This window comes from Mauremys mutica, chromosome 2 (assembly GCF_020497125.1).
Source record: "Mauremys mutica isolate MM-2020 ecotype Southern chromosome 2, ASM2049712v1, whole genome shotgun sequence".
Lineage (NCBI taxonomy): Eukaryota > Metazoa > Chordata > Testudines > Geoemydidae > Mauremys > Mauremys mutica.
This window is the reverse complement of record NC_059073.1, coordinates 177,182,513-177,205,973: the sequence shown is the minus strand read 5'-3', so window position 1 is coordinate 177,205,973 and position 23,461 is coordinate 177,182,513. Positions and strand designations below refer to the sequence as shown.

General features: G+C 38.8%; 1 protein-coding gene across 1 annotated transcript in view; it reads right to left on the bottom strand.

Moving 5' to 3' along the window:
* The window catches only part of EXOC3 (exocyst complex component 3), a 38,765-nt gene that overhangs the window by 4,767 nt on the left and 10,537 nt on the right, over nucleotides 1-23,461 (bottom strand). The window contains exons 3-11 of the mRNA XM_045006815.1: nucleotides 21,407-21,626; nucleotides 18,999-19,680; nucleotides 12,601-12,718; nucleotides 9,451-9,576; nucleotides 7,090-7,190; nucleotides 6,446-6,556; nucleotides 4,582-4,732; nucleotides 3,031-3,153; nucleotides 1,100-1,261 (exon numbers count right to left, since the gene is read on the bottom strand). Coding sequence (XP_044862750.1) covers nucleotides 1,100-1,261; nucleotides 3,031-3,153; nucleotides 4,582-4,732; nucleotides 6,446-6,556; nucleotides 7,090-7,190; nucleotides 9,451-9,576; nucleotides 12,601-12,718; nucleotides 18,999-19,680; nucleotides 21,407-21,626 — 1,794 coding nt within the window. The remainder of the gene's footprint in view (nucleotides 1-1,099; nucleotides 1,262-3,030; nucleotides 3,154-4,581; nucleotides 4,733-6,445; nucleotides 6,557-7,089; nucleotides 7,191-9,450; nucleotides 9,577-12,600; nucleotides 12,719-18,998; nucleotides 19,681-21,406; nucleotides 21,627-23,461) is intronic.

Here is a 23,461-nt window from a genome sequence, read left to right as displayed (position 1 = left end):
ATCCATCTCCCTGAGAGGTGGTAGCTACGTTGATGGGAGAAACTCTCCCGTCAACATAGCGCTGTCTTCCTCAGGTGGTTAGGTTGGTATAACTACATCACTCAGGATGTGGATTTTTCACACTGCCGAGGGACGTTGTTATATTGATATAGGTCTGTCGTGTAGACCTGGGCTCAGAGTGTCACAGCTAAATACAATGTGGAACAGATAAAGAGTTAACATGTTGCAAGAGACCATTTAAGGTGTTAACTGCCTATCACAGAACAAAGTAGGGTTAGTGGGCTACACGTTGTTGTAATGAGCCATAAATCCATTAAATTAAACTACGTGAGTGAAACCAGATCATCACGAGGTTCTCAAATGTACTCGCACAGAAAAGTGATTAATGACAGAAACACCCTATCACCCGTTGGTGAACACTTTTCACAAAACAATCACTCCATACCTGACCTCTCAGTCCTTGTCCTCAAAGGAAACCTGCACAAAAACCTTCAAAAGATGAGTTTGGGACCTGAAATTCATAAATTCTGGATACCAAAAATTAGGGACTTAATAGAGACACTGGATTTATGGCTCATTACAATAATCTGTAACCCACTAATCCTTCTTTGTCCTATGACTGTACAGGTATTAACAGCCTACTTCACCTTGAATGGTCTCTTGCATCATGTGTTAACTCATCTGTCCCACCTTGTATTTAGCTGTGACACTCTGAGTACCTTTCCCAGACCTGAAGAAGAGCTCTGTGTAAACTTGAAAGCTTGTATTTTTCACCAATAGAAATTGGTCCAACACCACATAATACTGCAGCCATCTTGTATATTAAACTTCTGCACAACTGAATTCAGGAGTCCAACATTAGAGCCTAAATTCATACTCAGAATTCCAGAAAGGATGCAATAATGCCCCAGAAAACTTAAAACAGAAAATAGAAAAGAGAAAAGTCTCTTCAGACCAATTAACAAGTTTGAACACCTTGCATACAATGTTTTACCCCAGAATTAAATGTCTACACATCTTTAGGAACAGTGAAATCTACATATCTAATCCTTTAACAACTGTCAGGTTAATGGCACTATTAGAGGATATAAATACTTACAGCTGCTAATTTTTTAAACAGAAACCTGAACTGGTCTGCTTCTTTGATCATTCTTTCTGCACCTTCTTTTCTCTCTTCTGCATTCTTGAAAGATATACGTTTTAACATGATAGCCTTGATGTACTCCACAACCACTCTACGATGGGCCTCAACAGTCATTTTCTGAGGAAGAGAAATTAGAGTTGTACCAGTTAATTAAAAAAAATTACCTATCACTTCTGGAGAGAGTTATAATTTAAAAATGCTCTTCTGCACTCATAACTGGCCCAAAGGTAGCTTTCCCTGACAAGTGTCTGCAGTGAAAGGTTCTTGTAAGTTTCAAAAAGCTGCTTTTGCTGGTGGGGAACCTTATGAACAGCTGCGGAATCTTTGGGTCAAAATCTGGTTTCAGACACACAGATGTAAATACAAAGTAATGCTACTGAGTTCCACAGAGTTACTCTAAATTTACACCAGAGTAGCAGAGATAAGAATCAGGTCCCCTATGCTGAAGGAAGGGACAGATACTGGTAAGGTTGAGGCAGTAGAGATAAGATTGTTTTTGATGATGGATCTGGACTGTTTAAGAAGCTCAGAAACTCCCAAGAAATGGTGTAGATAAATGATGTCTGTGAAAGACTTAAGGGGAGCTTGATACAGACGCTACTTGTTCTCTCCTAAACATTTACCAAAGGTTCCCACACATGGATAAACTCAGTGTCCTCCAGGCTATTGGTGACAAGGAGGTAGACTACACTGCATCTTCAATGATGAAAAGACAGATGGTGGAGCTAAGGGAGCAGATGAAAGTAAGGGTCTGCTGGTTGCCAAAAGCTCCGTTGGCCCAAATCCCTTAAAATGAGATGGTGGTACAGACTGTGGGTTGAAAAGCCAATGCCAAGCTCTGAAGTAGACAGAGCTCTTCTCCATGCAAAACATTTTTGCTTCAGAGTCACAGAATTATCCTTGTAAGGCAAGCTGATCCATGGGTTAGGACTAATTCCAGGAATGACTTGTCTTTTTCTTCTGAATTTTTTTTAAATTTAAGAAGTGGTACTAAGATTAAGTGTTAGACCTCCAAACCCGTATGTATGGAAGGTGAAGATGCCAAAATTGACTTCAATAGGGCTAAAAGTTCTTTAGCAGAACGACTCTGACCAGTCTCTTCTTGAGCCTGAAAAGTAAGGGAGGCACAGGCTACATTTAATTTGGGAGAGGGTCCTTATTCCAATCATTCCAAATGATTAGAGAGTGCTTCAGATTTTATGTTCAGTGAATTTTCCTAAACCCTGATCTCCATGTCAGCTTCAGCCATTTTATGTTGATAATTTAGAAAGCAGGGAGGAAAACCTTGTAAAAATTATTTTAACTACACAAAACTGAATTAAAATTAAACTGATTAAAGGAAATGCTCAAGCACAATATATTAAAAAGTAAAAGATAAAAAGTAGGTTTGATCTACTGTACAGTGGCAGTTCAAAGATCCATTGGCAGACAGAAAACAAAGGAGCTGAGTTGGAACATTATGCCTCTAACTATTCTACTTTTAGCATGAGGTTTATGGCCTCAAGTAGGCTGATTGCTTTATATTGGTTCTGGAATTTACAGAACATGCAATTCCAAGAATGTATTGCAGAAGTACAGCATTAGTGTCGAGACCAAAATCTATACATAGATATAAACAGTCGTGAGGAAATAGTGCTATACTAAACTCTTGTGAACTTTATGGGCTCAATCCTTTAGCCCTAATCTTCCTTAGGAAGAGTTAATAGGAATCTGAGTGAACAAAGGAGACATGAGAAAATTAGGATTTTTTTGTGATAGGTTTGTTTTTACTAAGAAGCAATTTGTTATTTTTTCTGAATTACATAAATTAATAAAATGTTCAACAAATTAATCTGACTTGATGCTCATCAGAGCATATTACCTGAGAAATATGTTAGGCAAAATACCTTTTTATAGGGTTTTTTTATTCTTGCAAAATCATTGAAATAATCCTCTACAGTGACACAAATTGTGTCCACAGCATTAGATCCAGCCAGCCACTTCTTTGTCATCAGCTCATTGAGATGCGGCTGAAAAAACAACAAAAACTGATCAGAAAAATTTCTGAAAGGTGCCTATCCCCTCATTTCCAACAGATCTTAAAATGAAGTTCAGAACAACAACAGGAAAAGTTGATTCCACAAATGTAGACCATTTGTAAGTCTTTCATATGAAATAAGTAACTACATATGAAAATAGAGCAGACTGGTAGTAAAAAAGAATAGTATTGCAATATTAGCATACAAAAACTAAAGTAAGCAGCCAACGATTGACTCTAGTGTTTGCTTTGTGTTAATTCATTGACAGTTTAAGGGTGTTTACTATGGATAAGGTAACAATTATATCCTGTCTTAAATAAACTCTGAGGTGAAAAGAACGTTTATTAGCCCAAGATAAAAGGTACTTATGTAACAGTTGTAATTGTTCTTATACTGGAATATTATCTGTCCTCTCCCAAATGAGCTATGATTGGCTACTACAAATTCCTTCTCTGATTGGCTACTGCCAGAACTCCACAAGTCCACACCAAAACTGGTGGCCTAAACATCTGATTGTCTCCCCGCCTCTACCCACTTACTTTATTTGCCTCTTAAGTCTTAATTCCTCATTTCTCTCTCTAAGAATAATTCTTTATAAAATATTGTGTTTTATATCTTATATGAACAATGTGAGTGTTTACACAGGGAGTTAAGTCGTCGAGGAAAGGGGCAGGTCTGGGGAATTCTAAGGACAATTGCTACAGTGGGAAGATTTTGTTTCTAATTCCCGTAAACTTCATGATAAATAAGTAACTGGAGCTGAGCAGATCCTAAGGTTCATAAGAAAAAAGTTTTCTGTGAACCTTCCATGGATATGGCTTGCGGTCAAACACATACAGAATATGGAATTCAAAAGTGCTATTGCTAGTTTGTTGCAAAGCAACAGAGCTACTAAGCCCTAGAAGAGTTGACTCCTTTTTATTCTTCCCCACTTTTTTCTTTAAAAAAAACCCCCACATTCCAAGGGAAATGCCATATAAGAAATCATGTTAAAGTTGCATGTTTCAGAACCAAAAAGTTGGGAAATACCACAGTTAAGGTTGTGCCTACTCTTCCCTCTTCAACATGTGCTCGATACACTCTCGAACGTGATCTTAAGTTATTTCCCCAATAATGCAACATATTAGCCTTTGTTTTCCCTACAACTTTGGATACTCAAATGTTACATCAGCACAATATACTTAGTATATGCTAGACACACACTGCCTGCTCAAATCATTTGTGTGAAGTGTACACATGTTTATTTTTACACAACATACTACATATTCTATTACCCTGCATTTGCAAGTTTGTTGACATATTGCTATTATGCAATACAAAACCCACCTAACTAGCAGCCAAGATAGCTTCTTAATTAACATCCTTATTCCTGAATTTCATAATAAAAAAGGCTTTTTTTGAAGGAAAAAAAGTTCCAACCTCTAAATCCATGAAGACTTCATCTAGCAGGCTAGAGCATCCTTCCTTGGCAATGGTGTCTAAAATTACATCCATGTTTGCATGGCTGCTTGACAGTCCCTCTTCCATTTCATTTTTCAAATATTTCCTTTTCAAACTGATTATAGATTCTCTGCGATAAACAAGAACATTTATCAGCATCCAGTCTGACATGTATGTACTAGTACGCATTGTTATTAATTGTTATTAAATTGTGTTTGTGAGGGCGTTTATGCATGAATGACACATTGGGTGGTGTTGGTTTGGGAGGATGAATGGCCTTTGTAGCCTGCCCTGTAGGTCTTTATTCCAGCACCCGTCTACATCCCTTTAATGACTACCTTAGGGTGCCACTATGCATGTGTGACTACTTTTCTACAGCTATAGAGGTCTGGAGGGCCAAGGGAATGGATGTGAGGGTTTGAGTCCCTCGATCTCTGAAGTAATGGGCAGGTGAGATACTAGGCAAGAAAAAACATGGTATTGGCATCAATGTTTAGATATTCAATCTCTTTTGCATTATTTTGGTCTATAGTCAAGTCTCAAGAAGCTGGGATGTCAGAAGAGATTCCAGTCTTAGATGTATGCTGTTAAATGCAAGACTGGTGGTTAAAATGTGAACTCTTCATGATTTAATTAAGGAGGAGGGCTCCTCTTCTGTGTATATTACTGAAAACTCATTATAGCTGGACTCGTTTGGGAACAGTTGGTACTGGGCTGGTATTTAGTACAGCATGAACAAAAGGGGGATTGATAGGGAGGGATCATAATTCTTTTTGCATCCACTCTGAAAAGTTGAAGGTCTCCTACCCCAAACCTGAACTGAATAAAGGGTATTCATCTTTAATTGTTGATGCAAGTCCCAGGCTGGAGTTAAGTTGTAACTTCCCTCTTGTACTTAAAAACCCCTGTGTGATCTAATAAAATTCTTCACTATAGCAATCTTGGAAGAAGCAAGGCTGATAGTGCTCAGTTACCGAAAAAATCCATGAAGAATTCTTAGAATCATCTCAGGCATTTCATGACCACCATAGGCGCATTAGAGATGGTTACGGGCTCCATTCACATAGTTGATCACACTTTTGATATAATATCTGGGCCAAAATTTGAGATTAGAAAGTTGGAAATTAGGCCCTCCTCATCACCATTATCTTCTACATTTTGAGATTGGGGCACCCCTATCCTGTCAGAACAAGGGATATGATTTGATTGTCTTCAAAATGTAATGAATCCACAGTACTACCAAAAGATCATGAGGGATTATATTGGTCCTCTTCCAGATCAACCTATTAAGCATTTGGTAAGATTTTATAATAAAAAAAACGGAATCCCCAATCATTACAGTGTTCTCTACACACCCATTTTTCCAGCTTTGCCTACACAGGTCACAGTGGTTTACAGATGAGCTATGACAGATCAAGCGTAAGGCAAAACAGCTAGAATGCCTGTGGCAGAAGCCATGGGCTAAAGCGAATTGATAAAGATTTCTTTAAATTCTCATGCCATTGCTCTGAGAGAGGCAAAAAAAAAAAGTTATTTTTCTTTCCAAAGCTCTGCAAAGTCTTAATTGGTGGTTTTATTTTAAGTGATGGACAGCTTGATTAGCCTGAGCTGCTTTTGCTCAGTGGCCAATTTCAGTGTCACCTTAAATGGATTGGGACCTGCCTTTTTCCCTCTGCAGTCAGTTGAGACACTTGAGCGGAAGCCCCCTTGGTATAAAAACGAAGGAACAGCTGGAAGGGCATTCTCCAAAAGGGGCCCTCAATTTAGGTTTCTTATATGCATTATAAATTGAGATAAATAAATATTGATTTTTTTACAATACTGTATAAATGTGCAAACTTACTTAAAGGTCTGACAGTTGTTGATTACGGCAATCATATATTGAACATAGCACTGAGGATGCTGACGATTTTTTAGGTGCTCCTCTTTATATAATTGGGCTTCTTCTTTGTACCTGTAGAAAACCCAAAGAAGCTATTAAATAGATGAAAAGCTACACAATTCTAAGCCAAATGCCCACTGATAGCCTGAAGAACATTTACAGGTGTTTTGGGGAAAGCTGATTGGTCACATAGTATTGGATCTCCTCTTTGTTTCCACCTGATTCCACAGGTCTCTAGGATTTCCATTGCAAGACTTTAAAAATCAGCTGAGTACAAGAAGGATGTGCCTGCCTAGCTGCCTCAATTTGGAACCCTCGCTTTACTGCAGAAGATAGAGAGTCAGGAGCTGATCTCAAGAATTTGACCACCAGTGGGATTGGAGTTGCCAGTCACCAACAGAACAAAATTTCCAGGGGGAGCGGAGAAGGAAAAAAGGCAGCAAGGTACCATGTCCAGTAGAAAAAGGACCAGGTGGCATATCTGGGAGAGGACAGGGACCAGGGAATAGGGAATATGTACAAGGAAGCAAAGGTAGGAGTATGGGACAGAGAGAGAGGGAGGACTAAGACTCCAGAGTACCCTCCCCCCCCTTTTTTTTTGTTACCTTGTCAGGAATGAATTCATTTGCTGAAGACAGAGAAGCAGTACCTTCATTTTCAAATCTTCACTTATCTGAGCAGCCACCTGAAGATTCTGCTCAAACATCTAAAATGAGAAATAGCTTAGTTATAAAGATAGACCAATAGCTGGAATAGCGACACAAACATGGCAGGATTCCCTACAAAATGCTATTTGGAGAGTTAAACTGGTGTGAGATCCCCCACATTTTTTTAAATTAAATCCATACACTCTCTCCTACTAATCCACAGAATAGCAACTGCCATGAATTTAATAGGTAACTTCTTGCCAGGCATCCACATATGTCCAATTTTAAAAAAATGGTACTGAGAGGCAGTCAGATATTTTTCATGTAAGGAAGCATCACTCTGGATTTCCCCCCATCTCCAAATCAGTGCTGATTTGCTCTTCATGGTGGACCAATGACTTTAAGTCAGCTCCTGCAGCATTTCTACCTATTCCTACATATGCAAGAGATAACTTGGCATCAGAACTCAGAAGAATGCTCACAATTGGGCACAAGATGAAGGTGCTCTAAAATTGTGGGGGATGAATGGGAAGGGAATGGGAGAAGACATACAGATGAAACAAAGAAGGGAAATAAATGAGAACGTGAGAGGATATACAAGCTACCTTTATGCTGGCAAGTTTCTGAAAGTCTTTCATTGTTGCATTAGTAGTGGAGCTACTCCACTGATGTGGTCAATGGTTGTTGTGCTAGTGTAGATCAGTCACCAGCATTTTAACTATTTGTCATCTAGCCTTGTTCAGAACTCACAACCAGAACTGGTGCTAGTACAAGTGTGGATTAATTTGATGAAAACCTTAGTGTAGATGAAGTCATGGAGACAAGGTGGGGAACATGTGAGAGACTGGGAAAAGAAACTCTCATCTGTTCCCTTAAGATATTTGCCAACTACTTTTAAAGGTAACCTGCAAAATTAAAAAAATGCTTTTGTGACTTTACTTTTAATGATTTATAAAGAATGTTTGAAAGGCTCCCCCACACACAACTACTTTTTTAATCTTAGAAGTATCAGGAATGTCAAGACCTGTCTTCCCTATTTTTGCTGAAGGACTTCTTTCATGATTCACATGTAGATGGGTGGGAGCTCTTAACTGAAGTAGCATTTAAATGGTGAGGTTTTTGGATCCTTCACAGAGAGAGCTTTTCTCCCAAGTGTTTTAGGGCCTATCTACATTAGGAAATTTGAATTAGTATAGCTATCCTGGTGTAAACCTCTAATACTGATGCACTGTACCAGTATGATTACTCCAGTAGCTTCCTGAAGTTAAGTTACATGGGTAGTTTTGCATCAGTGTAGAGAATCCACATTAGGAGTTTAAACAGAAGTAGATATATGAGTAGTTACTTCAGTGCAAATTTCTCTAATATAAACAGGCTCTTAGTTAAACAGGTGTTAGCATAAAAATACCAACAAAAAACGCCCATATGAACAGTTTTAAAAACTGTCTGAATAAGAATAATTTCCCTTTTCATTCAGGTTTCACATCCTTCGTATCACTGATGTCATGAACCTACTAGTTTGCCAGTCAGTCGTACTCTTCCACAATTGACAAAATCTGACTTTTAATGTAAAAAACAAAAAAACCCCACACAAAACAGAAAAAAACAAAACCACAGCAACTTTTTTTTTTTTTTGGGAGAGGGGCAAAGGAAGAAGAGGAGACATGTCCTGACCTTTAAAACAAGGAATAACAAACACACACACATGTACAGAAAAGCCATAAACCCATTTACCCCTTTTTTAGATCACCTTTAAATTTGTAGAATGCAAGAATGGTTCTGGGTGAACCTAGGCACAATCTCTTCAACATTCCATTTCATTCTTACCCTTACATAACATTCCTTAGGTGTTTCATAGATTCCAATTTAACAAAAATTCAAGGCAAAAGTAGGAAAGATGGCTGTTCCTACTCAGTATTGTCTATAGGTAAGAAATGAAGCTTCAGTCGGTTTTTAAACATTCCTTCCCTTCCTGTAATGATGCTGTACAGAAAAAGAGGTAGGTAGCATGCAAAATACTATCAGTATGGCAGAAAAAAAGAAGAAAATCATGAACGATTCACTGATGTTTCTGGATATTCTTAGATATCTTATGAGAGAACCATGAAAGTGTTACAAATATCCTTAATGTTCACTCTTCCAGCTCAAGAGGCTGCCACTCTTCTAAGTAAGCATCTCACAATGAGAAAATGAAACCAATTCAATCTGTACTGATACAAAGAATCTGCATTTCAAGAACTTCCTGGTTTTCTTGTTTTTCTCCCTGCCCCATTTTTCTATTTTTTTTTTCAGAATTTTTTTTTTTAAATTAACTCATACCTGAAAAACAATAGCTGCGAGTGTAGTCTGATAGTACCCATCTTGATCTGCTTCTGGCTCAGTTTCTTTTATCCAGTCTTTTTTATCCGTCTCCAATGCTTTTCGTAGCCAACCAATGATGTTGGACTGCAGTAAATAGATTAAAAAGAAACAGGAAGAAGTAAAGATAAAATTACTTGGAATCAAAATAGGAAAAAACCCACCATGATCTTCAGACAAATATCCTTTTTCATAATTAAAGGTATTTTAACCAAGAAGGAAAATCAATTTTCACTCACTCTCATGGCTACTGTTATAACCATCACTATCATCTAAATAGGGGTGATCAAAATTTCACACACAAAAATTTATTTTGACAACAATGGCCTTTTTTTTCCCCCAAAATGAAGCTTTTGTAAAGATCAGTCAACTTCTTTGAAGTTTTTCACAAAAAATGAAACTTTTTTTAATTGAAATTTGTCAAAATCATGTTCAAAACAATTACAGGACATTTTCATTTACTGAAGGTGTATGTTTTTGTAAAGAAAAGCCTTCAATTACTATTTCAAACACAATTGTAATAAAGATCTCAAGCTGTCATCAAAAATGGAAAATTGGTCCATTTTCAATCCCATGAAAAACTTTCAAAATTCCCCATAAACTATTTTTTTAACCTGTTCTACACCCAAATATTTTTCAAGTGGCAGCCACTTGGACCCAAGGCAGATATTTTGGCTGTTAACATGCCCATCCTGAAAGACGGCAAAACATTTCCTAGCTTTGTGCCACGCTCCATGGTGGAAGGTGGATAAGCAAAATAGGTAGACCTTGGATAGTCCTGAGGTATCATGGAAACCATCTGCTCATTAAAAGGCTTTTTCTATCATGTCTGCTCAAGAGTCATGCTGAGAGACAGGGTGGATGAGGTACATCTTTTACTGGCTCAGTTTCCTGGCCCAATAAAAGATTAACTCACCTATCTTGTCTCTCTAATATCCTGGGAGCAACATGGCTACAACTACACTGCATACAAGAGTCAAGCTGACAGACATGCAAGAAGATCAGGGTGTTTGAAGAAAGAGCCCTTGGCTGAAAAGACTGTACGCCAAGTTTTGATATACCGTATATACTCGTTCATAAGCCGAATATTTTTTGTAAAAAAGTGACGCATCAAAGAGCGGGGGTCGGCTTACAAACGGGTCTACACCAAAATTTGATGATTTTAAACTCTATGGCAGGGATCGGCAACCTTTGGCATGTGGCTTACCAGGATAAGCACCACGGCGGGCCGGGTCGGTTTGTTTACCTGCTGTGTCCGCAGGTTCAGCCAATCACAGCTCCCATTGGCCGCGGTTCGCTGCTCCAAGCCAATGGGGGCTGCTGGAAGTGGCGTGGGACAAAGGATGTGCTGGCTGCCGCTTCCTGCTACCCTCATTGGCCTGGAGCAGCGAACTGCGCCCAGTGGGAGCCGCGATCGGCCGAACCTGCAGATGCGGCCGGTAAACAAACTGGCCCGGCCCGCCAGGGTGCTTCCCTGGTGAGCCATGTGCCAAAGACTGCCGATCCCTGCTCTATGTAATCATTTAATTGAATATCTAATACATTGTCAATTTGTTTACCTGGAGTGCCTGAAGGCATGGAGCCTCTCAGCTCCCATTGGCTGGAAATGGCGAACCGCGACCCCAGGGAGCTGAGGGGCTCCATGCCTGCAGATGCTCCAGGTAAAAAAAAACAACAAAAAAACAACAAAAACAAAAAAAAGTCCTGACCCGCCAGCGGCTTACCCTGACAGGTTGGGAGCCAAAGTTTTCCAACTCCTTAAATATAGGGTTGGCTTATGAAAGAGTCATACAGTTTTTGCTATTTTTATTTATCCATCTTGACGGGTCAGCTTATAAACGAACAGGCTAATGAACGAGTATATACGGTAGTTACTGTACCAGAATTTTGTGGTCTAGAACTGTATATAATTAGGGCTGTCAAACAAAAAAATAATCACAATTAATCGATAGATTAAAAATAGTCACGATTAATTGCAGTTTTAATTGCACCATTAAACAATAATAGATAACCAATTTAAATTTATTATAAATATTTTCGGATATTTTTCTACATTTTCAAATATACTGATTTCAATTACAACACAGAATACAAGTGTACAGTGCTCACTTTATATTATTTTTATTACAAAGATTTTCACTGTAAAAAAAGATAAACAAAAGAAATAGTATTTTTCATTCACCCCATACAAATAATTGCAGTGCAATCTCTTTATCATGAAAGTGCAACAAATGTAGAATTTCTTTTTTAACGTAACTGCACTCAAAACCATAATACTTTAGAGCCTACAAGTCAAAGCACGAAGGGGCATGCGACTGGTAAGCTTATGTGGCACATAAGTACCTTGCAACGCCGGCTACAACAGTGCCATGTGAATGGCTGTTCTCACTTTTAGGTGACATTGTAAGTAAGAAATGGGCAGCATTATCTCCCGTAAATCTAAACAAACTCGTTAGTGTTAGTGATTGGCTGAACAAGAAGTAGGACTGAGTGGACTTGTACGAGGTGAACTGAAAAATACTATTTGTTTTGTTCATCTTTTTCTACAGTGCAAATATATGTAATAAAAAATAATAAAGTGAGCACTTTACACTTTGTATTCTGTGTTGTAATTGAAATCAATGTATTTGAAAATGTAGAAAAATATCCAAAAATATTTAGAATACTAATTTAAATTGGTATATTATTAACAGTGTGATTAAAACTGCGATTAATTGCAACTATTTTAAAAAATCAAATTTGTTTTGTGTTAATTGCATGTATTAACTGCAATTAACTAACAGCCCTCTATATGTAATCTAACCATTTATGTGAATTTAGGAGTTGCTAAATTATAAAACACCATAGTGGCCACTTCTCGTGGCTAATAACTTCTATGAAGCATAAATAATCCTTTGTGTTTTATTGAAATGTAGCCATGAAATCATTTGATTAACTGTTCAAAGCCAAATTCTCATGTATATGAAGTTCACAAAATTAATTACACCCAATTAAAGTTTAGGAAAAAGTCACAAGTTTTTCCTCTGATGAAACAGCATTTTAAGAATTTAGGTACAAACACAAGGTGTCTTATTTTTATTTGAAGGAGTCCAGAAGTTTACTGTTACTTACAGTAAGCGTCGACATGTACTTGCTAAGAAGCTGGTCTACCACATTTTGTGAAATTAAAGGATTTAAAGAATTTACATCCACTTCTGGGGCCAGTTCGGAATTTCCCATCATCTCTGTACTGAAATGAAAAAATAAAACCATAAATTGCACATGGAGAAAAAAAAAGTTATAGATATTTGCAACCTTTCTGATACGACTTCAACAGATGATTTTTCATTATTTACAAGTCTCTGAAAATACTTAATCCAGAAAATAAATTAATTGAAAGAACAAAGAAACATCAAAACTAGAGCTACTATTTGGCTAACCAAAAATACTTAAAGTACTAATTCATTTATGTACATATATCTTTCATACAGAAATTTTATCCCTATATCCATTTCTAAATTATTTTTTATCTAGAAGTTTGAGTGATTGCTCATTAATAGCTTTATACATAAAAAAACAAATTGTGCTTACTATGGACTTCTGACACAGACACTGTAGACAGAACATATACATTCTAAAATTTAGTGGGGGATATTAGTGTAAACAATTAAATGTAATCAGAGCTTTAAGTACAGAAGCCTATCATCAGCAAGGGAAGTCAATAATGATCACCATATCCCCAGTCAACAGTACCGATCATCCCATAGTTTCTTTTAAGCAGCCATAGTTCTTTAAAAGTATACAATAAATATAAAAGAGGAGACAGTATATATACACACTGTTACAGAACTAGAAATATAGCTCAAATGTTCAGTACAATAGTGGTACTATATGCTGTAGCCATGAAGAAGAGGTCACCTTTTTTGTAGGAGGAAGAAAGTAGGGCAACCCTAATGCTGATGCAATTTAGCAAGGGCAAAAACAAAAAACTTAAACTCATCTGAATTTAAAATATTACTGTAAAAATATTAAAGCAAGAAGACAAATCTGTTTGTGTGTACATGACTAAAGCCACAACCCTACCAAAGCATAAGATAGCAGCAACAGCCCTTCAGCTCCAAACCCCAAATTGGAGTTATCCAAGCAAAGCACAAACTTTCAATTGTTTTATTACAATTATGAAATGGTTCCAATATTTAGAAAAACTTTTTACAGTGTTTTGTAAATCAATTTTTTATTATTTCTACTTCACTTTTCTGAACATAGCCACCAATCCCCCTGTTTCCAGTTCTACCTCACTGGTCTTCTAGTTCACATATATCCAACACTGAGCCAGGAGGAGCCTTTCTTCATTAACAGTATCCATTTTACAGAGCATGACATCACCAAGATCATTTACAAATTTGAGTGATATACTGAAACTCTAGAGATCACTTTGCTCACTACTGAAATGCAGCCATCTCTGAGGTGAAACACTTCCGCTCCAACGGCACTCTGCAACAGCTCAGAGAAAGGAAGTAAAAAACTTCTTTATGCAATTGAAACTGTAGTGACTAATTTACCTGTAGTGACTATAGATGGAGATTAGCCAGGATACATATATTCTATCCCTGCTCTTAAGAAACATGCTTGTGACCAGGACTTTAATTTTAGGTTTCATCCAAAAACATGGCACTTCAAGAAACCGAATGCTTCATAGCCATTCTAGGGAATTGGCTCAATACTACCAAAGCACCACCATCACTTACAGTAGCTCCTAGATATGTCTTAGGTCTGGTTTACACCTAAAACTTAGGCCAGCCAAGCCATGTCACTTGAGTTGTGCAAAATTCACACCTCTGAGAGAGATAATTAAGCTGACCTAAATCCCGGTGTAGACATGCTAGGTCAATTCTTGCATCAGTCTAGCTACCACCTCTCAAGGGGGCAATAGATTAATGTGACAGAAAAACCCTTTCCTTCACTGTATTAAGGGTATGTCTACACTATGCGCCGTATCGGCGGGCAGTGATCGATCCAGCGGGGGTTGATTTATCGCATCTAGACTAGATGCGATCAATCTACCCCTGCGCGCTCTCTCGTTGACTTCTGTACTCCACCGCCGTGAGAGGTGCAGGCAGAGTCGACAGGGGAGCAGCAGTGAGTAGGTCTGAGAACGTCGTAGCTGAAGTTGCGTAACTTAGATTGATCCTCCCCCCCTCCAGTGTAGACCAGGCCTAAGTGTCTACACTACAGCAGTGTAGCTGAAGCACTGCAGCTGTGCCACTGTAGAGGTTGTAGTGTAGACTAGGGATGTAAAATGTTAACCAGTTAACCGATAAGCATCAGTCTTATTGGTAAGGTATTCTGGTTAACATTTAAACCCTGCTGCGGGACTCGGCTCCCACCCCGCTCCCAGGATCCCGTCCCCTCCCTCCATGGATCCTGGCCCCTGGCCCCTCCCATCACGGGTCCCAGTGGCTGGCAGCTGGGACCCTGGGCGCGCAAGGGCAGCACCAGAGCCTAACAGTTAAACGTTTTACCAGTAACATTTTAATAGTTTAAACATTTACTTTTTTTAAACATTATTTACATCCCTAGTGTAGACACATCTTAACAATACAGCTAAAAACCCTACTTTTTCCATGCCAAGTGCTTAGGCCATCAATTTCTGCAGAAAAGCAACCCGTCAGGGCAGGAATTGTCTCTTTTCTGCTTGTGTGCATTATCCAGTCCCAACTGAAATCTTTGGGTGCTACTGAAACAACATTCCAAATGTAAACTATGCAGTGACATCTTCCTGAGCATGTGGGCTGCTGCCCGGAGGTTTCTATGACACTATATGATTAAAACATGACCATTTAGATCATTAATATTGCCACTGTTAGACAACTGCAACAAATATTTTACAAATTATGTCATGTAAGGTACTAATGGAAAAGTCACAATCAAATATGATTATCCTGTTTGTATGCAAGTATCATCTCTGTATCTAAAGTTATGAATATTGATTATGTACTGGTATTGCAAATGTATTTGCTCCTGGGGTAACACCCACAAGGTAATTTACATCCAGTCTGGCCAGCACATTGTGAATGAACTATTCAAGTTGATGGCCCAATTAAAGAACATAATAGGCCATAGAAAAAGCTTGTTCCTGCCTGGTGAGCCTTCCTGTGGAAGCTTTAGCCAGAGTACAGGTATGGCTGCTTCTATGAGTCATCAGTTTACACAAGGGCATGTGACTAACTCATATGACCTTGGACTCCATCTTGTGCCTGTAATTTTCCACAAACTAAGACTGAGACTGGCAGCATACCCTCCACATGGGTGAAGATATTAAAGACGCTGGAAGCATCTCCATTTTGCCTCTTTCATGCTTTGATTTGTGGACTTACAATAAAAGGAGCATTCTAATCAATGGACTGAGGCCTTCCAATCTTTTGGTAGTTACCAGAGACTTTACAAGCCAGCAGTTTATTCCATCACTGCTTCAAGCCTGATACATACACTCATTGCAAAGTTCTTGTATTTGTTTTCCACGACCATTTGAACTCTCTTCTCTTTCTTTTCTCTTATAAATAAACCTATAGATATTAGATACTTAAAGGATCGGCAACAGCATGATTATTGGGTAAGATCTGAGTTATTTATTGACCTGGCTATGTGGTTATTTCTTGGGATTAGAAAAACCCTTTTTTGATTAAATTGGTTTTAAATAACCACTCACCATAAAGTCTAGTGTATGCATGGTGAAACAAGGGCTGGGATACCTAAGGAGACTGCATTTCTGACTTCTTGTTAACCTGTGTGGCGAGACAGACGTTTACTTTTGTTATCGGCTTGGTATATCTTATGGAAGAATAACTACCAGTTTTGGGGTGGGTCTGCCCCATTTCTCAGCAGTTTGTCCTGAATCTGGTATTCTCAGCTGTGACCCACAGAGGCACAGTGACAGTTTCCCAAACAGCAGTGGAGTAAAACTCACAAGACTGGTCAGTTTCACAGCTGCAATTCTGAATCCTGAATTCAGTTCTGTTTGCTGAAGTTCACTGGGTGTTATTCATTGGAGAAGTGGACCCAAAAACAGACTGGTAGAGGGGTGTTTGTTTATTTAGGTTATTCTGTGGCACTATCAGTAGTTCCTGAATACTTCTAGCCTCAGGGAACCCACATCATCTTCATTTTACAGGTGAGGAATGGAGGAACAGAGAAATTAAGTGACTCACCCAAGGTCAAACAAAGCAAGCCTATGGCAGAGCTAATAATAGAGCCCACACCTTCTATGTCCTAGTCCTTAACCAAAAGATCATTCTTCCTCTCCACAAAACTCCTCTCTTTCCCCCTGTGCTAATACTTCCCCACCCTCACCAGTCACAAGGCTCTTAGGTGGGCGAGAGTCAATCCGATCCATTTATGCCATCACCAGCTACCTCTACTGTAACATGGGCAAAGATATAGGGGCAATAGATATCACCCAGTTAGGAATCTGATTTTACCAACAGTTGTGTCTGAAGGTGGCTGGGCTTCGGAGCCTGGCATTGCCCCTAGATCTCACTGCTGACTCCCTTCCCTCCATTTTTAACGTCAACAGCTTATTAGTAAATATCTGCTAAAACACAAATTTGGATTTAGGCCATGACTCTAATGCAGTCATGTAAAGTATCTCTAGGGCACTTTCTGTACAGCAGTGTGTTTAGCTGTATAAAGAAATAGCACCAGGACTCCAAGGATTTCAACTACTTAAAAGATAGTTGTAAAAGACGGCCAATCTATCAGAATTAAATATTTATTTGAGAGGAAGCAATTTAAGCCTTTTAATTCACTCCAAACCTCACTTAATTTCTCTTCTACTCAGCTATTAGACATAGATTCAACTCAAAGACAGCTTCTGAGCCAAGTTTTGGGAAAGCAAAATAAAACTTGACTATTTTAGAATTCCTTTTTTCCAAATTTCATGAGCACCATACATGACCTTTCTGAGATCTGTAAATGCATCTTCAGTGGAGAAAAATTTCCCATTTCTAACCATGATCACTGGCAGCTAATGTTGAAAACGGTTGCATTTATTTTTAAGTTACGACCAAGTTGCCTAGAGCATGCACAGGCGCCCTCTTTAGCATTTCTTTACATTCAAATACACCACTAGAATAGACAGGAAGCAGGGCATTAATTTAGAAACTTTTTCTAGTTAGGAAGACTATGAATGTCTCCTGCTTATCATCGTTTTTTTCCTTTATTTTTTGTTGCTTATTGTTTTTGTTTGTTTGTTTGTTTGTTTGTAAGGCAGACTGATAGTACCGATTTCCAGACTCAAGATGGATCCTGGAGCTGGTCACAAAAAATTCTGCAGTGTGATTATGTTTCATGCCTATTCATTATCAAATATTACTCTATACCTAACAGGTTTATACCAGACTCAACTAATCAAAGAAAATTATAGCAAAACCAAGCAACCAGCTATAAAGAAAAGTGTGTACAATTCAAGTCAATGCCAGCCATTGAGAAGAGTTAAGTAAACAAGAATGGTATTTGCGTGCCATGAGGCAGGAACCATAAAACACGTATAAACCTAACGATTGCCTGAAGGCTTTTTTAAATAAACTAAATGAGCAAGGAATCAATAACCCCAGTCCTACACTAGCAAGACAGTTTTGCCTTTCAAGCTATTGTTTCCAATTACTTTGTATGAATAAGACTTAAAAAAAAAATTCACAAATATGTGTTTGATGCTGTCCTAACATTAATCACACTACATAAAAGAAAACCAGAAAAAGAATTTCACAGTACTATAGGTGACAACTCCTGGGCAGAAATTCAAGCCACCACATTCTCCCCATCATGGAGAAAGTTTCAGTGGAAAGTTATCATATTCTTTTCTACACTGCAGTAATCACCAACTAAAACTCGAACAGCCAGAACCCCAGCTGAATGTGGATGTGGAAAGTAGGTAACCTAAAACATTTCCTGGGACTGTCACCCATGCCCAAACTTTTGGTCACAAATACATGTAGAAGTTTACATAAAATTAAAAGTAAACTTGGATGTGAACACAGTCCACTGAACTCTGGAAAATACTCAACTAAATCTGCAAACAAAGATTTTTTCAGATTAACAGGTGCAAGCAAATGCATCAAAATGCTAAACTTACAAGAAATGAGATAGCAAACAGATCACAACCAAAGTCATGTTAAGAAGCATTAGGGTTTAGCCAGAAAGCTACTTCTAATGTGCAACAAAGAAATGCAACAGTAACCTTGAATTAAGATTACTCTGCTTTCTGTTTAGAAAGATGTGTATGTGTATACATATTTAGGGGACATGTACACACACACACGCATCTCCAAAATCGAGATGCCTAGCTAGGTATAACAATTCTGCACAAAATATGATAAAGGCTCTACAAAAAGTACATATGGGTCTATCCGCATATAATATTTCACCACATATCTGCACCCTTATCTGTATATACAATCCAATTAAAAATATTTTACATATCTATTTGAAACTATCCCTAATAAAACAGTTTAAAATAAACAAGTTGCCTTTACCTTTTATATGTATTTAAAACCCAGGTTAAAAGGCTTACAATCTCATTTGCTTCCAGATCTTCTGAAGCGAGATCCTGCATGCGTGTGGACAAAGCTTGGTGGTACATGCTCAATAATTTTTTGAAAATGTCATAATGTGGGGGAAAACATTGAACCATTAGATTTTTGGCCACCAGTAGATCATCAAGGACATATTTGCGTATGATTTCCAGGTGGCGCACAAGCCACATTTTGTCAGATTCTCTAGTATCTGCTTGTGTGCCTTCAATCCTGGTAGTTACAGTTCTGTCCAAAATATTGAACATTTTTTCTTTCCACTTCTTTGGCCTGCCAGGAGGAATGAACCCAGTTTGTTTTTTCCGGTCTAGCATACGCCTGTCTATTTTCTCTTCCCTCTCAATTATCCTGACAACGGAGACAAGCAAGGTTGGGTCTCGACGAACAGTAACTAGAGATCTTTGAACCACCATCCAGAGTTGTTTGGCAAGCTCCTCAGAGAGTTTTTGCATATCCCCAAAGTACACATCGATGAGATTCATGTCATGGGTGTTCTTGCTATCCATACGATATTGCTCATACATCAGATCATCACGAGAACACTCTAAGTCCATCAGCTTTCGATGGGCTTGCAGAAGTTCCCCTTGCTCAGTCAAATCCTTAGTCTCCCTAACAATCTCTGGCACTGAAAAATAAAGACAAAAAGGAAAAACTAGTAATATGACTATTAGGATACAAAAAGAAATGTTACAAAACCATGAATGTATCAAGAGAGACTGTAAAACAAGAGCAGAAAATGTATGAGTTCTATTTGCTAGTCTGGTTCCCCCTAAGTCAGTGGTTCTCAAATTTTTGTACTGGTGATCCCTTTCACATAGCAAACCTCTGAGTGTGACTCCCCATATCAATTAAAAATATGTTTTTATACATTTAACACCATTATAAATGCTGGAGGCAAAGCAGGATTTGAGGTGGAGGCTGACAGCTCGTGACCCCCTCCCCCCACATGTAATAACCTTGCGACCCCTGAGGGGTTCCAACCCCCAGTTTGAGAACCCCTGCCGCCCTAAGTAATGGCTCACAGATATGTTCAAGAATTGCTGCAAATCATGTTTATGTTTTGTAATGACTGTGCTACATCTTTATTTTGATTATAGACTACAATATCGCAGATTTATAGAATCATATAGCCAACAGAAGGCATCATTTACTTTTGTTTAAAATACCCATAAAGCTGTATGAATAGTGCAGTGTATTCACTAGTCCCTACAATATCAGTAGTTGGGATCTTCTTGCACCTCATGCGAAGTAAACTCCCTCCAGTAAACTTCCCCTAACAAACAATGCAACCCCACTGAAGTTACGGAGGCTGCAAATACATAACCAAAGGCAAATTCGGGCTGGTTAAGTGTAATGATTAATTAAGAAAGGGGAGCTAAGTTCAACATCTTCCCCTTACAGTAAGAAAGGGCTTGGCTACACTGGAGAGTTGCAGCGCTGGTGGAGGCTTTACAGCGCTGCAACTTAGTAACTGTCCACACCTGCAAGGCACATCCAGCGCTGCAACTCCCTGGCTGCAGCGCTGGCTGTACACCTGGTCTGCTTGGGGTATAAAGAGTGTAGCGCTGGTGGTGCAGCGCTGCTCGTCAAGTGTGGCCACACACCAGCGCTGTTATTGGCCTCCAGGGTATTAGGAGATATCCCAGAATGCTTTTAACTAAATTACTCTCTTTGTTTTGTTATGATGCCTCTCTTTGTTTTGTTGTGAACTCGGGGCTCCGGGAGCTGCTTATCTAAATAAAAACACAGCTCTTGTTTGCTGTGATCAATCTGTAACTGACTGTGAACAATCAATTGAGATAACTCACTACCTTGCTGTGAATGAGACAGGCAGGGGGATGAATGCTGTTTGCTTGAGGAGAGAAATGGGGGGGTGAAGGGGGAGAAAGGGAATCCGTTGGAGCAGCTGCTTATCTGGTCTGCAGGCTATTTGCAGTTAAGAGTGAATGAGGGGTCAAGGAAATGTTCAGATTTTGAAAGGCAGGGAGCTGACACAGTGTAGGCTCCAAAAATCCACTCTCTCTCTCTCCCCCGCTCCCTGTCACACTCCACCCCACCCCCCTCTTTTGAAAAGCACGTTGCTGCCACTTGAACGCTGGGATAGCTGCCCATAATGCACCACTCCCAACAGCGCTGCAAATGTTACAAATGTGGCCACACTGCAGCGCTGGTAGCTGAGAGTGTGGCCACACACCAGCGCTTTCCCTACACAGCTGTACGAAGACAGCTTTAACTCCCAGCGCTGCACATCTGTAAGTGTAGCCATGCCCATAGTCTTTAATACCATTTGAATATACTTTCTTTCAATTTGTGATTGTCAAATCATAATTCAAAGATTTGTGTTGAATTACCTGAGAAGATATTTTTGAGGTTTTCTACAGCAGCTGCCAGCTGACTATGTTGGACTACAGCATCTTTAACATCCTTGAGGTTTTCTATGGTGTTGATACTCTGTCGCCAGTCTTTATTGACATCTATCAAAGATCGCTGTATGTCCTTTACATCATTCAATGCATTATGCAGTTGGCTTAAACCAGTTCGTACCCCATCCAATTGTGACTGGATTGCTGCCTATAAAGAGAATTATTAAATTTGTTTACTATATATTAACATTGTAAAACTAAGTTTTTTTTATGTTTTCTACTATTCCACCAGTATCTTATTGTTATACATAAGAACGGTCATACTGGGTCAGACCAATGGTCCATCTAGCCCAGTATCCTGTCTTCCAACAGTGGCCGGTGCCGGTCCCTTTCCTAATGGTTCCTAACATTCTGTTAGCTTTTTTGACTGCCTCTATATGTTAAACAGATGTTTTCAGAGAACTATCCGTGATGACTCCAAGATCTCTTGGAGAGTCTCAGACAGATACATCTTACAAAAAAAGAAGAAGATCACAGAAGAATATACCTATATAAAAAACCCTGAAAAAGTACAAATTATCATTTCCCCCCCCGAATCTATAAGATAGTTTTTATCAAAGGAGAGAGAAAAAAAATAAAAAATGCATCTATGAAAGATTTTAAGACAGTCAGCCATATGAATACCATCACTACTCCATATCAATTAATCCTGAGCAAAATCTTTATTTAGACCAAGCCATAACTGTTTCAGTCATTGAGCAGCCATAGGGATGCTTGGAAACTATTTATTCAACTGCATCCTTGGGTAAAATGTATGTACTTTCTGTTAACTGGGATAATGGGGTGGCAGAGTGAGGTGTTTTCTAAACTTTCTTCACAAGCCCAGACTAGTAGTGTTGCAATGGCAAACCTATGAGAAGCATAATGATCCAGACACCTATTTATACCATGCCTATTAAGAATGTAGCTATCACTGAAGTATTCTATAAAGCTGTTATAATTCTTTTTCTCCCTATCAATGGATGAAAATGGAGAAGAGATTTTAGGGGGAAAAAGGCATGAATGTGGTACTTATTAGTTGGGAAAACAAAGCGGTGAAGCAACCAGAGACCCAGCACTCATCATGAACCAGGAGAGAAGCCCCAGTACAATGCTACTTAACAGTCAACATCCTCAGGACTGTAAGGAAACAGTAGAGCTGAAGTGTCTCCACTATAAGACCTGGGTCTAAATCCAAAGCCATCACCAAGCACAGTGACTAAATCAAATTTCTCCACTGCAAAGTGACAGTAGCTGGACTCCTTGGGAGACACAACCCAACAGAGGGCCAAGAGAGAAGTTACTTTACATCAGATGCATTTTCCACACGGCCAAGAACCATTACAAGTCAGCACATTAGGAGTCAGTGTGATAACCAGGGTCCAGATACCCCAAGGGGAAAACACGGGATCTGAACCCCAAAAAATAAGCAATTGAATCAATGGATTGTATACAGTATTATTGTACTATAAAAGTGCATCGAATAAGGTCTGTTAGGAAAACTAGTGACACATTGGTTATGAACATCATTGCATGATATATATATGGGTGGTGTATACTGAGTTAGGTATGTGTGCTGAAAATAGGTTCCTAAAATATGTTGGGGAGAGAGCTGATAAACCAGCCTGCCTTAGACAAAGGAATATGGATGTACCTATCTAGGTCAAGCTTTGTAAACCAGAGGAAAATGACAGTACATTTACATGCAAGGTAAACAAAACAATCAAGCTAACAAATGGCAGCTTGCGGAGCACACTTGGGGGACAGAGTCTGCACTCCAGGATGTCTTCCTGGCTCTTAAGGCAGAGACAATGGATTTTGGGTAATAGAAGGGGATAACATTTTAGTTATCCATCACTTACTGAATACAAGGAACAGCAGCTTTTGATTCTGTGAACGTTGATTACCCTGACTTGGAGGGCTGGTAATGCTAACAACGATGAGAGTAAGAAAACAGCTTAGGCAAAGATTAAGTTTAGTCACTACAAAGCTTGTTTTATTTTG